This window comes from Rutilus rutilus (genome assembly GCF_951802725.1).
Source record: "Rutilus rutilus genome assembly, chromosome: 21".
NCBI lineage: Eukaryota > Metazoa > Chordata > Actinopteri > Cypriniformes > Leuciscidae > Rutilus > Rutilus rutilus.
Genome location: NC_140226.1, coordinates 21545325 through 21572347, shown reverse-complemented (window position 1 = coordinate 21572347; position 27023 = coordinate 21545325). Strand labels below are relative to the sequence as shown.

Below are 27023 nucleotides of genomic sequence, written 5' to 3'. Positions count from 1 at the left end.
GAGGTGTGTTCAGTTAGCCTCGCAGTTACCATAGCAACAATTGCCTGGATGGCTATGATGGCTATGATGGCTATGTGAGCAGGATTGTCACTGGAAACAAGTGCCCGTCCTCTCTCTATTGCCTGTATATCACATGCTTAGTCTGAATTGCGTTTTCTGTGTCAACCGACGCTCCTTCACATGTGCTGTGCTGAGAGCTGTATTTGCTCTCCTCCAGTTTATGGAATTTGAGGCCCACAGGCATGTTATATACAGTAACAAATTATACTCTTACTTCGGTATGTATCGTTATTCATTCTCAGTTATCTAAAACTGACAAATGATGGATTATAAAGTTGTTTTAATCTTTTTATATTCATACAAATATTTACACGTTAAGAAATCTGCTGCAAAAAAAGCAGTTGTAAGAAAGTGAGAGGACGTTTCTTTTTTTGCTGAGTTAATATGGGTGAAAACTACGGAGCCCCGTACATGACATGACATGTGACATAAAACGCGCGCACGATATAGCAAATCATGGGTACGAAATAGTAAATGACCAATAGATGTGCAAATGTATTTAAATTATGATGGGGTTTTTTTTCAAGTGAGCATCAGATGGTAAATGTATTAGGGCAAATCCAATTTCGTCTGATACTGATAAATTAAATTAAAAGCCTATATTTTATTATCTACAGTGTAAATAATTTAATTGTGGCTGAAGTTTCCAAACATATATGTGGGAAGGTTTTGCATGAGAGTCAGTCTATTAGAGAAGAAAAAGGTAGCCACAATGTGATATATATGAACAAACGAAGGCAGTTTAAACAATGTAAACAGTCTAATCTTCAGGCCGGATGTGTAATGACTGATTGCAGTGCAGTGTGTACCTGCGGTCGTCGTGTGTTTGCCGATGACCAATGGAAACAGCCTGACTTTAGCTCCTATCTCATGTAAAGACTTACGCTAAGAAAGTATATTTCCTAATATATACACAATATATTAAATGATTTAACAGTATATTAGAAAATAATATATAATACCATATTGTGTAAATATATTACAATATATTGAATAATACATATGGAATTGCCGCTTTCATATATTGGAAAATATGTGAACATATATATTTACTTATATCATAATGTATGTTATTTCATATTCAGTAATACACTTCATAACATATAGTTGTACATGTGATAGATATGGCACGTGTATAAATATATTGAACATATATTTACTCATTATTACTGCAGTATACACAATCACATAGAAATATATTATGTAGCTAATAGGCTATACACATTTCTCATATTTTGTAACTAATGAAATTATATATGTTTGATACTTTCATACATAGCTAGTTAACAATAGTAGAAGCGCACCTGCTATTACTATTTATAAGCTATAAGCCTGCTTGCTATTTATTTAGCAAGGAGACCTACACTGGGCTAAAGAGTGCGCAGTCATTTCCTTTTAAGTAAAGTAACATAAAGACTTAATAAAGTTTGGCCAGTCGTCGACCTAACCACAGGCTCTACTCTTCAACACAATGGTAAAAACTCAGACATACCTAAAACCATTTTATAATAGAACATTAAATAGCCTACTAACAGATCTCCCCTTATATTAATATTGAGCAAAAAATATAATAATAATAATTTTAACATTTACTCTCCTTTAACAGAAGCAAAGCATGCTGTGAACTAGAAATCTGCTGCAACTCATTTCATTAATCTGTGTGTGTATATGTGTGTGTGTACATACATTCACTTTTATATGTGCAATATATGTGCACAATAAATGATAAAACTTTATGAACATTACATGTAGCCTAATGCTATTTTTGTCTTCATTTCTAAATATTTTTTTATATTGATAAATAGCCATGCATGCTCAATGTATTGCAGTATATTGACAAATATTACTAGTTGTTTCCCATATGGAAATGTATTATGTAATAGGCTATATCACATTATATTTTGCAGTATGTTCCCATATATTTTCTTTTTTATAAGGGGAAGATGGTGTATGCACGTAACTTTAAAGAACAAGTGAAGTTAATAGACTACATTTTTAATGATTCTTTATAAGCATGCAGTATTTTGAAGGCTGGTGATGGGATTATAAAAAAAAAAAAATAAAAAAAAATGGCGTCAAAGAAAAAGGTTCTTTGGATATTCTTCATATCATATACAAGAATATAGCTAAAGGAGTTTCAAATGTTATAATTATAATAAAGGTAATATTATAGCATGTAGCCTATGTGTCGCCAAAAGTCTCGGAAAACTATACCGCCTGAGGAGGTAGGCCTAACTCATGAGCTCATGCAATTTTCATTGCGCACATTTTCACGCGGTAGGCCATATCAATGAAGCACTAGTAGGCTAATATAGCAACTTAGGCTATCACTTTATTATAGATGTAACTAGCACAAAATATGTCATAAAAACATAAAAATATGTTTTTTTCCAAAAATCTTTTAGGCAACTGACGTTAAGATAACTAGCGTCAAATTACAGTTTGTTTCGCGAGACGAACTCGAAAGGTTGTTCCCTGGAAATTAGCTGTAGCTACATTTACTTTTTTAATTAGCTTTTTTAAATTTCCTTTAAAAGCCGACATATCTATAAAATAGTCAGTCCCATCGTTGTCATTGTTTATTTTGCATGAGGAACAGAACAGCCCATCCCATGACTAAACCTTTGTTGTAAAATAGCAATTAATCAATCAAATCAGATGATGTAAGAACCTGCAGCGGTGGCCATCAGTTTTGTTTGAACTAGATTGAGGCCAAAGACAATGGAGTCCCTTCTGTGTCTCCACTCTCCTCCAGTTGTTTGTGAAAGTTGAGCATGACCTTTAAAAGTGTTCTTTTTATATAACGATGCCATCTGACAAAAGTTTCCCACAGAGAAAAGAAAAAGAGTGCAAACCGCCAAACACAAGAACCACATTTTCCCACTGGGACAAACTGAATCGGGGACCATGAAGCTTAGTTACACTTCACAAAAAAGAGTCGAGGAAGAGGGACGGAGACAAAAGAGTAAGACCTTTATAGAATATGTTAATATCTGTTTTCATATCAAACACTGTATCTAAAAGAGGAATGACAGAAAGTGAAAGTCTCACTAAAGAAAGAAAGAAAGAAAGAAAAAGAAAATACTTTTTCTGTTTACAGGTAACTTGATTCCCGCTGTGGCATATGGCCCAGGCTGGCTGGCTGGAAAACCCAAACTCTGTCATGGGATCCCTGCTTAGAGGAAGGAATCCCTCAAAAAGAACAAATGTCCCCTTTCTTTTATTGACGCTCTTCTGTTGCAAAACAGGTGTGTGTGTGTGTGTTTCGTGACAGAATGATGAAATATACCCTTTTCTGGGAGTTGCTTTCAAAAAGAAAGAGTTACAGAACACACCAAAGTATGACTCATCTTAACATAGAGACCTAATTATGCTGTTCTAGTTATATTAATATTAGTAAATTACGCTTAAATGTAAATTATCAGGAATTAATTAATTACGCAGTTCATAAACACAGATCTTTTAACTTCAAAATAAAAAAAGCAGATTTATCATTTCTGATCCTTGTTAATTATCTTAAGTGATGCAGAAAAACAGGATGTTACATTTAAAATGAAAACCATGAGAATCAAAACAACTCTGATGTTCTAGCAGCTCAAATCATCTGATTGCAATTGAGTGTTTGTTAAGGATGTACTAGAAGGGAATCTGATTGAATATTTCAATGAGGCTGATAAGACATCATCTGTAAACCACATCAGCTCTCTCTGTGGCCCTTGATTTGCATGGGTACTGCAGGAGTGCTAATACAATCCTGTAATGATTTTCTCAGTCACAGAGAAAGTTAATCAAAAATCCTGTCTCTCTGTGTGCGTGTGTGTGTGTGTGTGTTTAATTAAAGGTGAGTAATGACTGAGAACGGAGCATGTGTTGTGAATGTGGCACGCCTTGGGGGCCAGGCCAGACCTGAAAAACCAGCTTTCAGTCCAGAGAGCTCTGATATAGCACGTCGTCGCTACCTCTCTGCCAAGTGCTGAAACCATCCAATGCTTTCAACTTCTTCACTTTTCAATCACTCATTCTACCTGTTCAAACTCCTTTCAGACAGGGTTTCCATTTTGTTTTTGTGTCCCAGCTCTGTTAGAAGCAGTGTGTGCGAGGGAAAGTGCGTGTGGACTATGCTCACTTCAGTCGATTAAAGGAGGGGGAGTGGAGGGATTGATTCTGTGGAAAGAGAAGCCCCACGACAGGGAACTGATCGTACAGGTAAGCCAAATTGCAACTGGGTTTTACCTATTTTCACTTTGTACATTCAGTTTTGTGTGTGATTTGTCATCTTGGGACCTCAGAGAGTCTCTGGCTGCATGCCTCATGTGTGTGTAGGAAAGTTATTGAGATGGACAGATTGTGTATATTCAAAGCGACTTGAATAAGTGGCTATTATTCAACTCACTTTGTATCTGTTGTATACAGCTAAAATAGTAGTAAACACGTTAACTAAAGTAAACAAACTCTCAGATCTCAGTAGGTCAGATCATGTTTCATGACAGATACACTAAAACGTAAACTCTTGCTGTTCTTACCTTAAAGTGAAATTTCTACCTGATCTGACCCTTAAAAATTATTTTTGTTGGTATTATGTAATATATTCAGGTCATAAACTGTTTTTACAAGTTGTAAATACAAAGATTATTGGCGTGTGTTTTACAAGAAAATACTTTTTCAGTCTTTCTACTTCAAAATGTCACACTCAGTTAATAATTTGTGAAACTTACTAGCAATTTCTGCACTGTTATTTTCAGTGTATTACATCAAGTTTCACAAATAATTACAAGTTACCACATGAAGAATCTGAGGTATTACACTGTAAACCAAGTTGAGGCTACTCAAATGATTTGAGGAAAGTGGTTGCGTAAGTTTTTTTGAGTAATGGGGAAATTCAAACTTAATTAATTGAGTTGACCTAATGTGACCTTCTCATTGAATTAACTTAAATGTTTAAGTACAGATAACTTAAAAGGCAAATGGACTAAACTCAAACTTGCCAGTTTATATTTTGTAAAACCAAGTTTTTCACATCAACAGCTTTATTAGGATTACATTACATATCTTAACTTCTATAATGCATACTGACTGAATATCGTATATTAATCAGTAAAAAATACAATTACAATACTTGCAGTAAATTAAATCAATTGATTAAAAATGTATTTAGAAATCGGTCATTTAAAAGTGAAATTGACCAGATCAGAACAATTGACCAGAACAATTAAAAGCACACTGTAATGAACAACAACAGACATGTTTGTCATCTACTTTAACTTATCTTTCACCTTTTGTAATAGTTGTGTGCGAGTCCCTCAGTTGTCCTCGGTGTGAATAGATAGATCTCAACATCATACAGTCACTTTTAGAATGGGTTCAAATATTCAAAATATGCTGGAAAACCAAAAAATGTACAGGACCTGGATTTTTTTTAAGAACAATTAGGCACTTTAACTGCTCAGGACAAACAAGTGACACATGAACATTCATCACAAAACAAACAAACAAAAAACAGTCGTCGATCATTCAGGTAAGGACACAGAATTAAGAGTGAAAATTATTATTAAAAAAATGATGTAAACCGTTCCCAGCCCCAACCATTCATCTGAAAGACCATTCATCAATGAGAACCTTTTGAACCAACAGTGGCAGTTTCCACAGGATGAGATCTCACTGATGTTAGCCTGAAGTACTGACTCTATCACACACATACAGTTGTGGTCAAAAGAGGATCCTGTGATTAAAAAAAATAAAAAATAAATTAAGACACATTTTCTCTTAATACATTGTACAGTTCTCGTTGTTTAAGCACAGGTTAGAGTGATATAATAATAAAAATGTAACAATACAAAGCAATTTTGTTAGTTGGACAGCAACAAGAATGGAAATAATCAAAGCAAGTCAAAGTGCTTTCTTGTCGTTTCAGTAACTAAATAAAATACAAGATAACTTGGGAAACTGAATGGTATTCAAACAAAAACTCTTTCTGTGTGCGTTACGTTATTGATGACTCTGTTCTTTGAAGATCAGCAGTATTCGAGAAGAATGGCAGCATTTACCACCTGGCCTGAAAACAATCATATACCTTACACAGTAAATTAGCCTACATCATAATAAAACTAAGTACATGGTAGATTTCTACACTTACAACATTGAAAATGAATCATAAGTCAGCTGCAGTTCTTCCTTCAGTGCTGTTTCTGAAGCTTCTGAGGACAGAGAAGAAAGTGTCTGCTGATTTGTCAAACAACTCAAGCACACTAGCTAGGCTAACATTAATTAATAAACGTGAATATTTAAGTAATGACTAACTTCTTAGAAATGTATGTAGTTAGCAGTTGCTAAGCAACGTACCAGTTAGCAGTTACCAAGCTAGCTAAGATAGCTAAGACTAATTTTACAACATAAACGCACTCAATTTAAATCAACAACACCCAATCTTATGTTTTGGTAAATACTCTATTTAAAAAGGTTTTATGAGTTTGCACTACCTTCGTCTGATATAAATGTCTGAAAACACAGGACAATGTCAGCGCATGCAGTAACGTTAACTTATAGCTGAAGGCAGTGGGCTGGAAAATACGGTTCAGATAAAATATGACATTGAAAAACTTTGCCGTTGTTTTATGGTAAACATGTTATTTACAATGATTTTATGAATTCACACTTACCTTCGTCTGATGTAACAGTTAGCCAAAATCTCACAGAAAATACCGGACGGGAATATAAACAGCTCGAAAACAACGTCGGCCTAGAAAATACAGTTAAAAAACGTACAACATTGAATTGTTTGTGATGTTATGTTCTGGCAAACATGTTATTTAAATAGTTTTATGAATTCACACTTACCATACGTTTTCTCAGCCTCAGAAAATACCGGACGCTCTCTGCGCGCGTATAAGTGACGTTAATGCTAAGTTATGATAACTTGATTTCTTTATTAATGACAACATTGGGGTTTACAGTGATATGAGAAACTAATAACAGTAGCCTATACATTGTTATGATGTATAATATTTGAAGGCCTGATGTTAGTTTTCTTCCTCTCCCTTTGTGTTTATGACTAACGTCTGATGACATAATGATGATATTGAACTAACCAGGTTCCTAGTAGGAACTACCACATTGTTGTTTTTTCCTTTTCTGAGAAGACCAAGAGGATGTGCTTTTCTGCACATCCTCTGAGAATCTGATAAACACACAATCACTTTTTTTACTTTCTTTTTGACTTTGATTGCATCCTTAGACTGACATTGTAGACGAAGCTCTGGCAGGCCAGTCACTGCTTATTGTGTCCTGGTGTTCTGGAACAATACTGAGGGTTCCTGTAAACAGTCTGGCTGGGTTTATTTTCATGCTGTGTATTTTGAAGCAGTAGTTTTTTTAGTGAGTGAGGAGTTGGGGACGTGTTTAAGAATCCGGCTTCAGACGGACACATACCTGTAACAGAAGTGATGAATGGACCATTGTTCAAGTCAGGGGAACTGAGGACTGATCTTGTGTGTATAGAAAGGCTGTAGACAGGGCTGTGACGTGCACTGAAGGCCAGACATGCGTGAGCGCACCTGTGATCTAATCGTTTTTTTACTGGTTAAATATTGACCCTGATCTTAACTCAAATTTATCAAGTTACACCAAATCGACTGACAGTGACACACATATAAGTTTATGAATTTGACCTACGGTTTAACTCATTAGGTAATAGATTGGTGGATTACATTACACCAGTGACAAGTGGTTACATTTTAGTCAGAAGCAATCATAACAGCTTATTTAAAATGAGTGAATAATTATAAGCCAATTGTTAGAAATCGATCAAGCAGAGACTTAATAAATCTTTTAGAATGAGTTAAGACCACACCTTTTGCTGGCAACAATTTAAACAATTTTTTTTATCTAAACCTTTTATCTAAATACTTTTTTGAAACTGGAAGTATTGATAAATATGATTAATACAATTATGTGTATGAATAATATGGTGATTTGTATTTCTGTGGAGCAGTGTTGGTGTAATTAATTACTAAATATTTAGTAATATTTATTTAGCTCTTTTATAAAACATTATTTATGATACTGTCCTTTATTAAATTTTTTTCTGATTTTAGAATAAGCTTGTTTAATTTTTATTTTAATTATCAGCTTTTGATCCAGAAGCAATGTGTTCTGGGGTTTTGTTTTTCAGCCAAGATTTAAATAGTTGAGTTGAGTTTAGCAGAAATGTGGCTCTGGCAGGATTCAAGATTTGTCTTGTTCTGTTCCAGCAGCTCTGTTCGTCTGTGAGATTGTAAAGTGGCTATAAATTAAATCAAGTGGCACAGCCTGACACTTCAAACCTGAGAGTGTATTATGGTCTGTTTTATGGTGGTGTGAAACCGAGCTCCATACTGATGTCCTGTGATTCACCTTGTAGCTCAGGCAACAGAATTTACAACTATTTGCTGTTCTTTGGTGGTACAGGCGCTGTATTTTTCTTTCCATCAGCGCTGATTGCTTCTGTCAGAAATACTCATAAGAGCCAGCCTCGGACGTTATGGTCTGTCTGGAACAGAAGAGGCTGTTTTATGAAGCGAGGCACTGAAAATAGGAGGATGAGCTTGGCAACTGTGTAAATAAATGCAGGTTATTAGGTGCCTCTAAAAATGTCCATTCTCATCTCAGATCTACTTCCTTGAGATGATAAATAATAGATGGACATCTGTTGATAAATAACATCATATAGTAAATATGCACATGAATCTGCATATAAATTGTAAGGCACAAAAATGACCGATATGTCCATATAATATTAACTCCATACTGTTTTGTCTAAATATTTTTTGTGTGCAAGTGAATTCAAGCATCACAGCATTATAATGTACCATATTAAAATAGATACTCATTTTGAGATTTCCCAAAATGACATTTACAAAGATTTTCTTTGCCATCAGAGTTCTCTTGTGAAAAGTGTTCATCTAAATGTAAAAGTAGAGGAAACGAGCATGAACAATGACATTTTCAGTATCATCTGATACTGATTTTAAAGTCTAATACTATATCCTACTAAAAATCTTTATCAGACCAGCCAAATGAACTCAAAATAAAGTGGGGGTTCAGTTCTAATTCGCTCCAAAGTCCATCACAGGTAAAGGTGTCCCAAAATTTGACAATTGGTAAACGTATTTTTCACTGATATGCTCATTTAGACTGAGAAGACCCTGAACGCTGATGTGAAGCCCACGCTGTCAGAATGTGTAATAGCTCTTATGAAACTCAAGGTTTTGCATGTTTTGTAGTTTCCAGTTTATTTGAATATAATCAGCAGGGGAAGAATAGCCTTTACATGTGCTGGAAAGTGTGTGATCATGTAGGAGGGAGAGAGTCTGCAAGGATTTTCACTGTATGAATGCACTTGGTTGAGTGATTTGGGAGAAATGGACGGAGATCATGTGTGTTCTGGGTTGTTCAGCTTTTTATAGCCACTGCTTTCATTTGAAGCAGCTCTGATTGTATTGCCGAGGATACTCCAGAGTCAGTTAAATCTAAAACCGACAGCAGATGTATAATTTTGAGGTTGCGGCGAGTACATCAGCGATGCACCAGAACTGAGAGTTCACCGAGTACAAACAAATTTGTTCCAATATGGACCATGACTCTGCTGGACAGACTAATGGAGCTGGACACACTGTGCTGCATTAAGCGATTAAAAAAAAAACGGAAGTTGATGGGTGTAAGATGTTTATTGCTGACAGATATATGGGAGAATGATATACACCTCCCAGGCATTTTTCAACAGATTGACTTAAACTATTTAAACATATAATCACTCTGTCAAGTGCCTAAAGCACATAAACAGGGAGCTGACATGAAATCTAATGCAGATAGGCCTTGTAGATGTAGAATTAGCAGTAAAAGCAGTATAAAATAAAATTACCGTTTTGAGACTATAATTCACAAATAGGATTTCTAAACTAATTGGTAGTTTACTGAACATAATGAATCATGTATTCAGTGTGGTTAAAGTCCCCAAAACAGCAATTTGGACTAATTAACACTTTGTTTTATACAATGCAAACAGCTTTTTCAAAATCCGTAGAGCCAAAGGCACAGCAGTTGTTGTTGTTGAAGTAAAATGATAACATTAAATCATTCCTTGCTTGTTTATTGAATTGTATAATTGTATGTTTAAACATTTTTTCCCTTCTTAATTTTTTTGTATCTTTTTTTCCAGGACAAATCTAAAGATGCAAAGGGCGGCCACAGCATCCGTGACCCAATCCACAACAACACAGAACACCACAGCCGCCACCAAGTCTAGAGACCAAATCCTCACGCAGAGTAAGTTTCAGATCTGTAGGACACTCTATGACCCCGTTCACACCTGGTATTAAGATGCTTTTTGGTCGATCGGATCACAAGTAGACGACGGAAACACATACCCGTTTACACCATCTGTCTCTTTTGTCCACTTTCAATCACTTCTGTCCTGATTTCTTCGAGGGTCTATGGGCAGGTACATGTATGGCTTTTTTTCAGATCTTTCGATCTAATGGACAGCTTTCGTTTCTGCTCTAATAGCTAAAGTTTAAATCTCGTCTGGCTAGCGTGCTTCCCATAATGTTCACGCATTATTTCAGTAGGTGGAGAGCAGGGGGTCTTTTGTGGCTGTTCGAACATATTCGACCACGTGAGCATCTACACTATGAAAGCAAACCGGTCGAATGCGTTTTCGACTACCTCAGAAAGTGGTCGAAAGTGGACAAGCTCAAAACGTTTTAGACCCCGTTTACACCTGTATTTAGCGTCGTCAACTTGTGATCCGATCGACCAAAACGCATCTTAATACCAGGTGTAAACATGGTGGCTAATGATAAAGTCTGACTGGATGCCCTATCAATTTCTGACATATACACATACTTGTGCTACTTCTGACGTGATGGAAAAATAGAACATTCACTTTGATACGTCCAGTGTTGACAGCCTGAAGGTGTTGCACAACGCTACACTCTGTGTGAGAGCATGAACATTCTCCTGGAACTTGTTCTACAGCAAGTTTTAAAAGATTCACATAAAATTTTGTATTGTGTATTCTACTATTGCTTTACTCATTTTGTGATCAAATGAACGCACTTCTCTAAATGTCTTTATTGATGTCTTTTATTGTTCTTTTTTTAACTACAGAATTTTGCTTACAATTTTTTTTTCTTACAGTTTTGGCTCGTATTGAGTATTGAGAAATGTATTTATTCGTATTGAGGTTTTCATTGAATAATTGGAAGGGAACATGTGATCTTCCCAACCCTAAGCTTAATGTTCACAATATGTCTAATAAAACATTCCCTGTTTGTTGTGTTCACAGGCTCAGGAGCCATGATAGCTATAATCGTCATTGGTATAATCATCATTCTCACGTTTTTGCTTATAGTCCTCAAGACGTACAACAGGTATGGCAACATTTTGATGTAAACCATAATGAATGAGTTACATACCATGATGTGAACAGAACACCTTTTCTATCTCCTCACAATAGCAGGACAATTTTAGACAGACCTTTTAATGAGGCCTAAAAATAGACATGACATTCTCAAAATCCATTTGAGGACAAAGACACTCTTAATATGTTCTCAGGGCTGAATGGAACAGGTTATGGAAGATTCAGATCTGTTTAATTAAGAGGACTAAATTGATTTATATGGTTTATTGTTTTAGTGATCATCAAGTCATCAATATAATTTAGTTAAAAAAGTTAATTTAAGCATCACATTATAACGTACAGTATGAAAAGATTCATGCATTTTTTTAATCAACTCTTGAATGTGGGTGTTTCATAAAAAAAGCAACATTTTAAACAAAAAGCTGAAAAAATGGAGGTTTTCCCCCCTCAAAAAGACTACCATGTGCATAAGCAATGCTTTTATGGCTTGTTTCTGCTCTCATGCCTGTGTATTCTTTCAGAAGTAACGTAATTGCGCCCCCTAACATATAATAGTGAAAACACGGAAAGCCTGTTAATTCCGTCAATGGCAGGAAAGCTATGGCTGCATCCAAAATCGCATACTTCCCTACTATACAGTAGGTGGAAAAACAGTATGTGTCAAAAAAAGTATGTCCAAATTCACAGTACTCATAAAAGATTCTGCAAAGATTCTGCAAGATTCTGAAGTGTGCATACTATTTTTGCACACTTCACTATCTCATGAGGCTACGGGAGAGTGTTTATGAATGGCAGTGAAGCAATGGCCGCCATTGATTAGCAGACCATCACCTGCTGTTAGCATTCCATTGACTCCCATTCATTTTGGCGTCACTTTGACAGCAAATAACTTTACATCTGAGGCGTTTAAAGACTCCATTTGTCCATTATTTATTTTTAAAGAAACACGAAAATGTATAAAAGGCTCCATTACCTTGTATCTTACGTTATGGCCCCGTAGAACCAGTTTTTGTAAAAATAGGCTAACGATTGCGTCATAACCACATGACTCTCCGTCGCACAGTTAAGAAATTACCGTATAGACAGGAGGAGAAGCTCGCGGGCAATCGGGGGGACGTGGAGGCAAAATGACAAAATAATTAATCAGAATACTTAGCAAAAGTTGCTCCTAGCTCATGGACACCTCCCACTCACACTCTCCGTCTCTGCAAGTTTCAGAAGAGAATGATTCAGATTTCTCTTGGCACAGCTACTAGAAGACAGACAGGTTGCTCATGTCACATCTACGTCGTCAAGCTCAGTTTGAGTCTGCGCAGTACGGTCAACCATCAGGAAATGAGTGCTTCTAATTGACTTCACTTTTCTCTGTTGAATCCAATGGGGTCGCTGTGTCCCATTTCTTTTACTGTCTATATACCACATGAGAATGACAACATGGCGAATGCAGTAGGCCTCTACAAACACTCATAGAACATACTTTTTTAGCAGTCCTGAAGTAATTACTCATTCAAAATAAGTACCTACTCAAAAGAGGATGCGATTTCGGACGCAGACATTGCCTCATAAATAAATGACGGAAAATTCTGTCACTGGAAGGGAAAGAGTTCAATTATTAGCATTTTGTAATATCGATTTTAAAGGGGTGGTATGCCCTTTTCAAAAGATGTAGAATAAGTCTGTAAGTGAAGTTTTAGCTCAAAATACCCCACAGATATTTTAATATAGCATGTTAAAATTGTCACTTTTTGAAGGTGAGCAAAAACGCAGTTTTTGTGTCTGTCCCTTTAAATGCAAATAATCGGCTGCTGCTCGCGCACAGAGGGCGGAGCTTCAACAGCTTGTGTCCTTTTACCTCACACAGACAGACATGCACTGAAAATTTCTAAAACTTTTAGCCTTTAATGTTCAAATCGGAGTCAGACAATGATGGAGAGACTCAAGAAAAAGACAACATGTAGAAGCAACAGGACATTTCTGAATGGTTAGTTGATGAATTTATGTAGCTTATGTATAGTTATCTTCTAGTCATTGATTAGCATATTCTGTCATGATAATCTATAAATCGTGTTCCGGGGTTTGGAATGTCTTGTAGTCCCTACCAGTCCTTTGTTGAAGTCCTTAAAAAGCTATTTCTTTAAAAGAAAATGTCTCCCTTCGCTTTGAACTTTGAACATTGTAACTTTGCAGATGTTGTTTATGCTCAAACAGCAACATTACACACTAACTAAAGTTAGAAAAGTGAAATCATAATCAACCACCCCTTTAATATATATATATATAATTAATCCAATATCGGCCGATAACCAACATGGTACCCATCCTTACATTTTACTCTTTAATTTTATTCTTTTTGAACAACATTTATCTATTTATCAATCCATTTTTTCAATCATTTATGACAGGAGGACGCATGCGAAAAGGATGATGGCAGGAGGCTCCAGCAAACCACGGAAGAAAGTGTCCTCAACCACTACAAATACAAACATGGCCATGAGCAACGTGGGTGCAAACTCAGTCTCTGGAAGCTTTGCGCAGTCTAACGCGTCCTCAGAAAACGGGTTCCGCATTCCACGGGTCGAACTGGGAAACATGGAGCGGAGTAATGGGGAGCATCTCAGCACCAACAGTGGCTCAACTATTGTGACAATACACGACATGCCATCAGTTGATAACACATAGCAGACATTCTCTGGACTTACATGTGCTACCAAACATACAGATGCCAAACATACCAACATGAACAAAGGACCAACGGAAGAGGCCCGGTCATATCTGAGCACACACCATTAACTGTACATTCCCTGCCCGTTTAGGATATTATTGAACTTTGAGGATTTTAAAGATTGAGAAGTCCAATTTAAGAGTCTGGATATGATAATGAAGAACTTGAAGAACAGTACTGACAAGTGTCTTAGCATTTGATGGGATCATAGTTTTATTTTTAGGACTCGATTTGGTGATGAAATGTAGGTTAAAACAATGTAGGTTTCTGCCTTGAGCTGTTAAAAATTAAATTGTTGGAAACCAGAATCAGTTAGAGATGTTAAGGATGCTACATCAATGTAATTTTTGTATTGCCAGGACATTTGCACTCTTAATAGAAAAAGGCTTTAATATAAGATTGTTCAAATATTATACTGTTTAAAATATGCTGAACATTCAAACTTGACATTTATGCACCTTGCAGACACTGATCCAAAGCAGCTTAGATTGCATTCAAGGTATATATTTTGTGTTCATGCAATTCCTGAAACTCAAACCCATGACCTTGACAGTGCTAGTGGCATTTTAGGGCTCAAGACTAGAACGCAATTGGTGAGATGGAAAAACACTGATCTTCAGATGTTATCTTGTGTGTTGGTGGTAATCAGGCTACATCTTAAGACATGCCAGTGTTTCCTGCATTAAACAACTGCGATGCTTGATTTGTCAACAATTTGTTGGCTTATCCTTGTTCTTTTCAAGGAGTCACTTGAAAAGATTCAAACATGACTCATTTATTCATTACTGAGTTTGCAGCTGATTACATCACTGAATAATGAATCATTTATTATAACAGATTTGAAATTAATCGGCAACTACTGCCTGTTTTTAAAGCTACACATATATATATATACAGTTTTGTCCTAATAAAAAATATTCTACAAGATATTCAAAAATGTCTCAAAATATTACAGGTCAAAGTTAACAGAGTAAGGCCAGAATGTATTAAATTGTAAGTGAAAAAGATTGACGTTGCCATTTTATTTGGCACATACACTACAATGACAGCATCAAAAGGGAAATAAACCATTTTTATCGATTCTGTAATTTGTCAACTAAAAAGTAATCCGATTTCCAAATATGGTTTAATTGTAGGAGTCACGATGTCTATGATTGCGTTTTTCTTTAGTCTGGAGCCCTGTGTTATGAATGCAGAAAACTTCAGATCCAGACATTTCCAGAAGTAACCTCAAGAAAATTTATTCACAATCTGCAACAAAACTAAAGTATTGCATAAGAAGAAAAGAAAAACAAAGAAGAAAAATACAGCAGTGCTTGATTATATAAACATGTAGAAACTTTTTTTTTCTCTGTGAGCACGGTTATACCAAGCTCTCTGGCTAATGTTCTAGTGCAACATCTTAACAAAAACACTCAGGCACAAGATAAACTTTTTCTCGAGGAGATCGACTCACATTTTGCATGAGAAGAGACATTTACAGCTATAAAGAAAAGATGCAAGAACACATATTTTGAGTACTGCTCCAAGGCAACCATGTCAAGAAGATCAGTCCTTTCAACACAAGTGTGTCTTCATTACATCTATGATAGTGTCTTGAGTTATTGTTTAATAGCAAGTGCAAAAAGTAAATTCAAAGTAATGGATACTGGAAGTAAATGATTGTTAAAAGCCTTTCTGACATACATTATATGTGTCAATTTCATCATACTGATTGTGGATCTGTCTGGATCTACAGTGTCCATCTATTGCTGAAGAATATGGTTAACTGAAAGAGTTGCTTTTTATTTGTATTTTTCTGGAAAGGAATTACTTCAAGACCAAAGAGAGTACATATAAGGCATTGACCTGTTACACACACTCAGTTTGTTTGAAAAAAGAAAGACATAACACTATAAATTAAGTACAAATATAAGCAGTTTTTACCTGAGAAGGAAAAGGTGCCACAGGGTAAGTATGGCACATATCAAACATACACAACATGATGGCCTTTTAAGTTAGCTAAATACTGAGAAATAAATTAAAGTCTTTCCTAAATTTTGGACACTGGTTAGACTGTTGTGGTCAGTATTTTTAAACAGTTAAGTGCTCAGTTAAGTGCAGTAATTCTATGGGACTTAAGACAGTTGGGCCGTACTGGCTTTGTTTCACGCTGGTAACATACTCGCAAGTGCTCATAACTTATCTATGAATTGTGCCAGTTATTTCACCTGATTTGAAGTTTCATTCATTATTAAGAAGATATTTTTCTTCTTCATCAGCCAATTGTTTGGTCTTTGAAACCTCTCTGCGTTGGTTTTTAACGAACACACCAAAAAATAGTTTCAGCAACAGCAGAAAATTACAGAATAGAAAAATAAATATCAATCAACCTGTTCACCTTTCATTGAAAAGCAAATGAAGAGGACAAAAATAAAAAATTTGGACACATTTTATGATGCAAGTACTCCACGTTGGATCACGTCCGAACCGTAACGTCTAGTAATCGGGCTTCGAAGTCTTTGAGCGTGACACCTCTTGCCCTGCTCTGATTGGCCAAGATCAGACTCTTCCACGTGGCTTCGGTTCTCACTTCCTGTCCGCAGCCGGGTCCTAATTTGAGGGGAGGCGGCGGCGGGACTTGTATTAAAAGTTTTTAAGGAAGTTTGGTCCACCACGTCATTTCTGTCCTGCACATCTTTCCCTGCTGATGTTCTCTCACTCCGTTTGGGGATTCTGAAACTGCCCCAGTTTTTCAGATGCCGCCTAGTTGTTCCATTTGGCACTAATTTTCCCTGATGTTGGCTCGCGTTTGTCTTCCTCGGCGATCCGTCATACATGGTCGGAGAACTAGAAGAGGTTCTGCTGTGAGACAGCAACAATCTTTCATCCATGTTGTCGAGCTCTGTCTTATCCTCAATAGACTTCGACTGTCTGAGTTTGTCTTTGATGGACACCTGTTCCCACAGCTTGCTCCTCCTCCTGTCCTCCAGGGGGCACTCGCTCTCCTCATCTCTTCTATGAGATTCACCACCCCTAAGCCTGCCCTCCGAACGTTTCGCGGTAGCTGATGCCGATGTCTCGTTTTTCTGAATTTTACAAGCTCCAGAGCCTGAATCAATGACCCCAGAACTGGGAACGTTGTCCATGACCATGCTGTCCAGTCTGGGAATCTTTGCAGGCTTGTCTGCTTCGATATGCCTTGAGACTCTATAAGGGTTGCTCCCCTTCTCAGTGGAGCTCAGGGCGCTGTTCTGCCCGCAGTGACCCTTTAGAGGTTGGGGGGACGCAGGCACGGGTGGCGCTGTTAGAAAGTAAAACATGGCCTCCTCCAAACGTCTAGTAGAGGATATACCTGATCAGGAGAGAAAAAGGAAGAGGTAACAGTTAAAAAGGAGGGGGAAAAAAAATATTTCAGTGAGTGTAGTAAGCATCATACTAACCGGCAACGCGTCCCTGCTCGAGCAGCCTGACGTGGTGATGAAAGATCTGTTCCTGCACTCGGCACACGGTCCGTTTAATCCTCTCCCGGCGGCTGACCATGTACGTCAAATTACGCACCTGAACACATACATGTATGCAAGAAATATGAAATATACTAAAAAGAAACTAAACTTTTTAAAGTGCTAAGTTTTTCATTCATCTTCAAAACACAAATAAAGACATTTCTGATTTCCTCTCATCCTTCTTGACATGCGACAACCTATAAGGTTTGTTCTCTCGTGTCAAACAGACACAGTTGAGCTTCGATATTTTATGTGCTCTATGTATGTGCTTTGATCAATGTTTATACACTCACCTAAAGGATTATTAGGAACACCTGTTCAATTTCTCATTAATGCAATTATCTAATCAACCAAACACATGGCAGTTGCTTCAATGCATTTAGGGGTGTGGTCCTGGTCAAGACAATCTCCTGAACTCCAAACTGAATGTCAGAATGGGAAAGAAAGGTGATTTAAGCAATTTTGAGCGTGGCATGGTTGTTGGTGCCAGACGGGCCGGTCTGAGTATTTCACAATCTGCTCAGTTACTGGGATTTTCACGCACAACCATTTCTAGGGTTTACAAAGAACGGTGTGAAAAGGGAAAAACATCCAGTATGCGGCAGTCCTGTGGGCGAAAATGCCTTGTTGATGCTAGAGGTCAGAGGAGAATGGGCCAACTGATTCAAGCTGATAGAAGAGCAACTTTGACTGAAATAACCACTCGTTACAACCGAGGTATGCAGCAAAGCATTTGTGAAGCCACAACACGCACAACCTTGAGGCGGATGGGCTACAACAGCAGAAGACCCCACCGGGTACCACTCATCTCCACTACAAATAGGAAAAAGAGGCTACAATTTGTACGAGTTCACCAAAATTGGACAGTTGAAGACTGGAAAAATGTTGCCTGGTCTGATGAGTCTCGATTTCTGTTGAGACATTCAGATGGTAGAGTCAGAATTTGGCGTAAACAGAATGAGAACATGGATCCATCATGCCTTGTTACCACTGTGCAGGCTGGTGGTGGTGGTGTAATGGTGTGGGGGATGTTTTCTTGGCACACTTTAGACCCCTTAGTGCCAATTGGGCATCGTTTAAATGCCACGGCCTACCTGAGCATTGTTTCTGACCATGTCCATCCCTTTATGACCACCATGTACCCATCCTCTGATGGCTACTTCCAGCAGGATAATGCACCATGTCACACAGCTCGAATCATTTCAAATTGGTTTCTTGAACATGACAATGAGTTCACTGTACTAAAATGGCCCCCACAGTCACCAGATCTCAACCCAATAGAATAGAGCATCTTTGGGATGTGGAGGAACGGGAGCTTCGTGTCCTGGATGTGCATCCCACAAATCTCCATCAACTGCAAGATGCTATCCTATCAATATGGGCCAACATTTCTAAAGAATGCTTTCAGCACCTTGTTGAATCAATGCCACGTAGAATTAAGGCAGATCTGAAGGCGAAAGGGGGTCAAACACAGTATTAGTATGGTGTTCCTAATAATCCTTTAGGTGAGTGTATACAGTATTAACAAAACCCTAAATGAAATCGGTTCTTCATGTAAAGCTATTATCTCTTGGGTTAAACCACTTGATTTATTTGGATTACTTTTATTGTGTATATTTGAACTTTTTAATGCATGAAAGGTTCAGAATTTAAAAAAATAGTGTGTTATATAATAAAAATGTGTTAAGAACATGAATGGGTTTGCAAATCCATAAGGGAGTCAGTTTTCTTACATGGAAGACATGCTCTCATCATGAGAAACCAGAGGCTTATGGGTAAATGACACATTAAAAGAATGTTCTGGGTTGAAGACAAGATCTATCGAAAACATTTAGAATTGAGGAAAAAAAAAACAGGCCAACGTTTAAGAGGGTTTCAAAGCAAAAATGAGAAAGCTTGTGCTCAAAGCACTTACATCAACTGCTCTGTAAAAATGGTTTATTATTTGTCTAAATAATCCTTTTTGAAGTGGGAATAGTTTTTAGGTTACCAACATAATTCTTGTGGCTGGAGTTCACAGTTATATCACATTCCTTACTGTTTTCTTCCTATCAGACTAATAATTTAAATTCCTTCACAACTTATGTTTAAGTCCGCCAATTAAAAAAAAAAAAAGATGGGGACATTGTGTATATTTTCTATTTGGGTTTGGCCTAACAACATATTTTATGATCTAAAGGTAAAGATAGATACAGGTGTGATAATGACTGTGGTGTGACAATGAAACTAGGACAGAAATTATGTGAAGTGTTAATGATAAAACTAGTTTAAAACCTTGATAAAATATGAACTACATTGAACTGTCTGCAACTCACTAACTGTTAATTTGAAATCAGGGAAGGCAGAGATTGGATCCTGCTATCTAACTATTCTGAGCTGTGATTGGCTGCTGCTATCTTTCCTCATACTGATCTAAGCCCATTCTGAAGGTGGTAATGTGGCTCTGCAAAACGTACCCTCTCTAGATCCTGTCGTAAATGCGTGAAGAGGCGGAGTCGCCGCAAAAGCACTTCCTGTTCTCGCCGGGCAAGGCTATCTTCTTCCTCTTTCTTCGGCATGATGAGCGGCTGGTTAAAGTTCACTTTCCTTTTCAACTTCCAGTATTGTAACAAGAAGTCCACCATCTCTAGGGGCAACTGCAGGTGCTCGGCAACTTCATCAGCGGCGACAAAGCGATAGAATTCATCCTCGAGCTGTTGGACTCGAAGCTTACGCTCACTGAGTCTGGTCTCTTCTGTGTTTTGTGCAAGTCTGGGCTGTGAAGAGGATGAGATGTCTGCTCCCCTATTTCTCCTTCTGTCTTCACTGGTCGGGACCTTCACTGGCCTGTCATCATCCCCCTCTTCCTCATTCCAGTCCATGCCTGAGTGCTTAGGACAAAAAGATTTGAACTTGACTTCATCTGCATCTGTGAGGATCGTGTTCATCTTCAACCCACAATGCAGACCGCAGGTCACATGGAACGCCACACGACAACTTTTGGCAGAACACTAGGGGGATTTGGAAAGAGAAGATGTCAGGATTAAACCGCAGAAGATGGGGAAAATGTGAAGCAGAATTTTCTTTGTTTGATTTTTTTATAAATTAACTAAATTCTACATTTAAACATTAAACATATAATAAAGATATATAAATTATATAAAGATATTAATGTGGTCAATTGGGCTCATGTGAATATACAGAATTTCTAAAATGTTTACTATATAATTCATGTTTAAACTTTTTATTAAGAGAAAAATTACTAAGTGCTTTAACTTTAAGTGCCCTCTGGAAGGTTCTGAATATCTGCATGAACAGCATAAAAATAGATAAACATCAGCACTCTGTACCTGAATACAAGCTCCTGTTTTCTCTTTACACAGACAGCATATTAGAGCCCATCTGTTGCTGGGTATTTGAGACACATTAGTGATAGGCTCCATCTTCTCAGGGTTACCAATGCTTACCTACAGATAAAGAGCACACAACAGTCCAGTCTGAGCTCACATTGTACTCTTCCGAGTCATTAATGCAATCTCTTTAAAAGTCTTAATTTGTGCGTGCATCCTTACCTCTGGTATCCAGAGGGCACAGCTGACGTGGACCCACTTGGTGCCACTGCGGGTGGGTTTCATTGCTCCGCCTTTTTTAGGACAGAGATGGCATTTGGGAAAGATGCCCAGCGCGCAGGTACGGCAAAGCCAGCTGCCCTCAGGAACTTTCAGTATACCGTAACATGCCTGTGGGAAGGTACATTGTTATGTAATTCATAAGTGCTTGCTAGGGCTGCCACCAACTAAAGATTTTTCTGGTCGACTAGTCGTCGTTCATTTAAGCCATTAGTCGACTATCGCATGTTTAAATTAATGTAATTACTTTAATATATACGGGGGAGGGGGACTAAACCATAATGAGCCTTTAATATATATATAGGTGTAATATATAGCCTATTCTGCACTCAAGTGCACGCATAAAGCTTGTTGCAAAGTACCAGCAAAAGTAACGACTATGAATGTATCAGAAAAATTAGCAAGGAGACATTTTAATGACTTAATAAACTAGTGTTTTCTGAGTCAGTGTCAGCTTCAATAAAGTTGCGGTGCCGACTCACCAACTCCGCAGTCGACGCACCTTTGAGAGAAATGCACCTTTCATACGGATTACAGAGGGTAGGTTTTATATTAACTGGTTCATTCAAAAGTAGGCATTTTTAAGCTTTCTAAAGATAAAAGATAGATAACCTATTTCACATGTCTGTGAGGCAAGTAACCTATATGCTGAGATTCGTTTCATTTTTGTGACGAGACGGCAGAAAGCACATCCTGTTATTTTACAAAAGCACAACGTATTTTAAGTTGCTTCAGCTGTTATCAGGAAAAAATGCAAGTGATCACACCGCCGCCTCCATGTAATGCAGGTAAGTGCGCTATACTTTAGCTTTAACACTTCGCACAAACACTTGGATATGCGCCTAATAATAGCGCACATTTATCTAGGTTAACAGAGTGAGTGGCCAAGTAAAGTTGCAACTACCATGTTTCAAATGATAAGCTATATTTGAGGTTGATGGATGATCGGAGAACGTTTGGATTTCCTGCCCGACATACTGTAATTACCACAAAGAACTGCCGTTAACGATCCCTCACGGACTGTGTGACTATGCCACAGTAGGAGTTTTTTTTCTGCGACTAACCAATGAAAAAACGAAATAGAATTTTGGTCGACTAAGCCTCTTCTAGTCGAATATTAAGAGGGCTTCAAACCCTCAGATGCCCAAACACACATACCTGATGAACACAGATGTTGCACTTGTCACAGAACACCATTTCGTTGCCATCCTCGCCGTCAGGGGACTGACAGACGTCACACACCACATCCTCATCGTACTCTATGCCAAGCCCCTCCTCCGTTTCCATGGCATGGCTCATGTTGTCATAGCAACGGCGCTCAAACTCCTCCATGACCCGCTCCATTGTCAGCTCATCCAGGAGTTGCATGCCTACAGGCAAACCAGTTAGCCTGACGTGACATTTGTTTCCACAGAGTGCAAGAAATTTGAGTGCATAATGGGTAAAATGAAAACTCCAGACTGGATATGCTCACCCATCTTACTGAACTCCTCATTAGTGATCTGCAGCCAAGCTACATCCTCCTCATTCAAGTCATAACGACACATGCCATCAGCTAGTGTCTGAATACCCACGTACCCCAGCATCGATGACTCAGATGAGCGAATGAGTTTCTTCGGCCTGATGAATAGAGGAGCAGGGCTTTTCGCAGCTACAGTGCTGTAGTGAAAAAAAAAAGAGAAAGAAACACACATAAATAGATTTAATTTTTAATTAGTAGATTTAGATTTAATGGCAACCACCACTAAATAAGATTAGTTTGACATGTAAAAGAAAAAAAAAAGTCATACCGCACTGTACACTGTGGTATGGAGTCGGGACTGACAGGGACTTGTACCCCTTTCTCCCACTCCTGTCGCCAGGGATCGGCCAGCTCATAATAATCCTCTGGATTCAGCTGGTAAGAATCATGCAGCTTCATAGCGGTGATCAGGTCTGTCCTGAACACCTGGAAGAGAGAGAGAAGAGGGGTTGCATGAAAAGATTTGTGTTTGTGACAGAGCAACAAATATCTACAACATTATCATCTTTATCGGTTAGGGTCGTATTGGGGCAGTAGTCTGAGTACAAGACAGTCCCACGTACCTCTGAGGGTCTCTTTCCATTCTGTTTCCTGTGCTTGGAGTGCTGAGACCAGGACGTGGAGATACCTGAAAGAGACAGAAAAACATGCTACTCTATGAACTGAGGACATAAATTGTATGACTGCGAGAGAGACTACTCATGTTATTAGCAGCAATAATGATCATTTTCATTTCAGCAAATGGCAGTATTAGTTTATATAAGGAGAGGGATTGTGGGGCTATAGCTAAAGGGCTGAATGCTAAAACATTAATTTCTCTTCTATCGTAACATATTTCCAATTGAAACGGCTTCTTAAACGAGAAAAAAAAAGTAGTGCTGGACTTGGAATATCGTTGTTTCCTAATTGCAGCAATCTCATGTGAGTGACAGTTTGCTATTGTCCAGATCTCTTGTCCGGTGCACACTTCATCAGAGAAAAGATGTTGTTGTTGAGAGGTTAACTTGAAACTTGAGAGGACAAGTTTTGGAAAGATTTCAAGGGCACTTAAATTTTACAAGAAAAATAACGACGAGTGCGGATAAATAATTTATGATAAAGACTGCAATATTCTGTAAAAGAAAAAAGAAAAGAGGAAACCAATCAAAGCCATCGTGAAGAATTTTTTTTGCAATTTTCAATAGCATCTCAATTTTCTAATTGCAACGTGAGGAGGAAAGGAACGAGGACTGAGGAAGCGCCTAGAGGAGCTATGAGCGAGGATGCACAGGTGTATCCTATACAGAAGTGTCTCTTAATGAAAAAACTGAAACCTGTTTAAATTCTCCTCTCCCTTCACATCTTTAACAATAATTTTAGTTTATGTTTTCCCTTGCAATCTCACATGTTTCAACAGGGGTACAATTCATATTTATTAGCAATTTCTTAAATAACCATAGTTCAAAAACATAAGGGCAGAACATAAGATACAGATGATGATGCTTTGAAAAGACACTTGAGTGGAGAGGAAAGGAAATAAGGATGAACAAATAAGACATGAGAACCACCCTAGGTTTCTCTAGGCAAGTTGGTACTAGAAAACAGTGTCTGTTTACTTACTTCCATTGTCCGAGTCCTCACTGGTGCTTGGGACACGGCTTCGCTTCATCCTCAGCTGACGTGGCCTTTCAGTGATGCAGAAATCTGCAGAGGTTGATCAAACATTAGCAGAACATTCCTGAAAACTTATCCTGCAGAGATCATCACTGTGTGCTTGTGCTTCCCTCAGCCAGGCACAACTTGACAGACTGAATCCAGTAGAGACAGGCAGATTTAGAGTTAACTGAGACTTGACTTAAACCTAATTCAAATTAAATGCTGTTAAAATTCTTAATATTAGACTTCATATAATTGCATCTCAGCCTAATATGCAGATTCAACTTCTAATTAATACAGAGTCGGAGCTGACTCATTCAAAAATTGTAAACAATGTGGCACTATATACAACTGTTGCTGTTTGGTTGAGCATCTGGACATAACAACGTCGGTTCAACCAATACCGTGGGACTGAGGGCGGGACTACCTGTTGAACAGGACATTGGCAAACGGGGGCGTGTGCATGACATTTTACAAACTTCACCTTAAAGTTTAGGTTATTCTGCTCTGATAAAGATATCAGTTTAAAACAATCAAATATACATTTTAAAATGTCATATCGAGCAGTCAAAAACTGACCTACTGCTATACCATAACTGGATACCTGGATCTATACCATCAGCTTCTCTATGTAAAAGCCAATCAATTCTATATTTTTAAACTATGTATTGCAAAATAACAAATTGTCACACTTCTGTGCAATGCACACATGCCTGGCCTGGGACATCAAAAGCAACAACAGTAGACTGACAGCCCAGTTTCACTGAGAAATAAAATGAATCCTTGTATTGTTCATGCACTTTCTAGCTTCAGACACAGACCGAATTTTTAGCCACTTAACACAGTTAAAGCAGAACTACTTTTCATTAAAGAGCATAAAACAACATTAACAAAGGAAATAGCGTTTTTTATCAATATATTCATGCGACTAAGCAAAGCAAACTCGTTTATAAAACCATTGAAAATAGTTTAGTCTGCCCAACTTGCGTTTATATGAATTTAACCCAAATCATAATGTTTAAAATACTTCAACATCTCACAACTATCAGCTAATTTCAACTGCATTACCAGATAGCAAAAGAAAAACTAAAAATATAAACCCTTTAATTCTGCCTGCATGTAGCAGAACGTCTCACTCCGTATAAACAACAGCAGTTCACGCAGTGCAAACGGTTCACGTGACGCTGCTGACAGACCACGCCTCTTGACGTCACATAGCTGTTCATTTTAATGCCAGTTAGAAATTAAAAACATTATTTATTTTAATAATAGTAATTAAAATTATATATATAACAGTAATTCTACAGTGTTTAATACACAACCTATGCTCCACGTTGGTATCTTTAAACACCAACCTATAGCATCAACAACAAACAAATATGTCGCTACATTCGTTCGATCAGAAAAGTAAGTTCTATTGCACAAATACATACATTTGGCAGATTTAACTTCTAACGCAAATCCTAAAGAAAATTTTCTACCGTTATTTCCCCAACATCACGGCAGATGAAATCGGACCAACCCAGACCGTTGCATGCGGAAAAATATCAAACATCCCTCTGAAACCTAATCACAATTCATTTATAAACTAAAATTGCAAGACATCGACATGCGTTTGGTATCATTTGCTGGTTCAATACCAAAACTTTTAGGCTAAATAACATAAGCCGCAGTCAGGCCAGGACGCGCGCGCCTAACTTACGACATGACGCTTGGACACACATACACGCACACACACATACATTCACATGCGCGCGCACGGCCAGCAGCTATGCGATTCAAAGTAACTACCAAATATCAAGGCAAACAGCACCGTTAACTTACAGGAATTAATAAGGAGGCCAAATGCATGTAAACATTCATTGAGGGAATCGTCTGCTGCATCTCAACTTAATCTTTTGGCGCCATTTTAATGACGTGCTACATTTGCACCGGACCATCTGCATGAAGAGCTCGCGGAAATTATGGAAAACATTTGCACGTCCCTGCCTGTAAAACATATATACTACATCACAGCAAATATTTTTAATGTACCTACAAAAAAAGGTCTTCTTGTTCCTGCGGTGGCGTTTCTATATGGCGCTTGCTCAGAGTTTGAGTAGTCGCCTCTCCTCCACCCCACAAACACATGCAGGTTACGTATGCGCGCCTCTACTGCTGTTTTCCTCATGCACCCGCAGGGGGAGCTGGTGCGTGCGCGCGCACACACACACACAAGATTATTATCATGACTTCCATTTCAGCTGTTTCATAATACCCAAATCTGGATTGTTTGGAGATGATGGCAGGGATTTTTGTAAAGCTCAGGATAAAACGTACTATTTATAATATAATTATTATGAATCCAAAGGAAACCTGTGTAAATAAATAAAGATTTAATATTATGTCATACAAAAATAAAATTTTATACTACCAATCAAAAGTTGGTTTAATAATGTAATACATTTTAATTATCAATCAAATCTAATTAATCACTCATACAAAAGTATGAACGCATTGGGGTCGTTTACTTGCTTTTTAAGTAGGTGACTTGCTTTATCATGAACATTTTAGGCATGGAAAGATACAAAATAAAAAAAGCATGAAATCACAGGAT

The 27023-nt window shown here is 37.7% G+C and overlaps 2 protein-coding genes across 5 annotated transcripts; one reads left to right on the top strand and one right to left on the bottom strand.

Moving 5' to 3' along the window:
* The first annotated feature begins 3983 nt into the window (after positions 1-3983).
* ncmap (non-compact myelin associated protein) lies at positions 3984-15447 on the top strand. Its single transcript, XM_084393318.1, has 4 exons — positions 3984-4266; positions 10253-10359; positions 11381-11465; positions 13858-15447. The coding sequence occupies exons 2-4, from the start codon at positions 10266-10268 to the stop codon at positions 14132-14134; spliced, it is 456 nt and encodes a 151-aa protein (XP_084249444.1). The 5' UTR covers positions 3984-4266; positions 10253-10265; the 3' UTR covers positions 14135-15447.
* On the bottom strand, positions 15403-26632 carry jade1 (jade family PHD finger 1). 4 transcript variants are annotated; one of them, XM_084393314.1, is made up of 11 exons: positions 26462-26632; positions 24392-24475; positions 23356-23420; positions 23061-23218; positions 22745-22929; positions 22429-22640; positions 21214-21381; positions 20992-21108; positions 20119-20652; positions 17600-17717; positions 15403-17511 (listed from the first exon to the last, which is right to left on the bottom strand). In XM_084393314.1, the coding sequence occupies exons 1-11, from the start codon at positions 26595-26597 to the stop codon at positions 16610-16612; spliced, it is 2679 nt and encodes an 892-aa protein (XP_084249440.1). In that variant the 5' UTR covers positions 26598-26632; the 3' UTR covers positions 15403-16609. The 4 variants fall into 4 exon arrangements, with proteins under 4 accessions (XP_084249440.1, XP_084249441.1, XP_084249443.1 ...); XM_084393315.1 differs by having other exon boundaries at positions 26467-26571; XM_084393317.1 differs by lacking the exon at positions 26462-26632 and adding an exon at positions 26252-26341.
* Between the last annotated feature and the right edge of the window lie 391 nt (positions 26633-27023).

What these genes read in the sequence shown, in the direction of transcription:
- ncmap (XM_084393318.1), top strand. Translation starts at nt 10,266, where the DNA reads ATGCAAAGGGCGGCCACAGCATCCGTGACCCAATCCACAACAACACAG. An exon ending in AGACCAAATCCTCACGCAGA is followed by an intron (nt 10,360 to 11,380) that starts GTAAGTTTCAGA and finishes TTGTGTTCACAG; the next exon opens with GCTCAGGAGCCATGATAGCT. An exon ending in GTCCTCAAGACGTACAACAG is followed by an intron (nt 11,466 to 13,857) that starts GTATGGCAACAT and finishes CATTTATGACAG; the next exon opens with GAGGACGCATGCGAAAAGGA.
- jade1 (XM_084393314.1), bottom strand. Translation starts at nt 26,597, where the DNA reads ATGAGGAAAACAGCAGTAGAGGCGCGCATACGTAACCTGCATGTGTTT. An exon ending in AAACAGGAGCTTGTATTCAG is followed by an intron (nt 20,653 to 20,991) that starts GTACAGAGTGCT and finishes AAATCCCCCTAG; the next exon opens with TGTTCTGCCAAAAGTTGTCG. An exon ending in TACGACAGGATCTAGAGAGG is followed by an intron (nt 17,718 to 20,118) that starts GTACGTTTTGCA and finishes GTATGTGTTCAG; the next exon opens with GTGCGTAATTTGACGTACAT.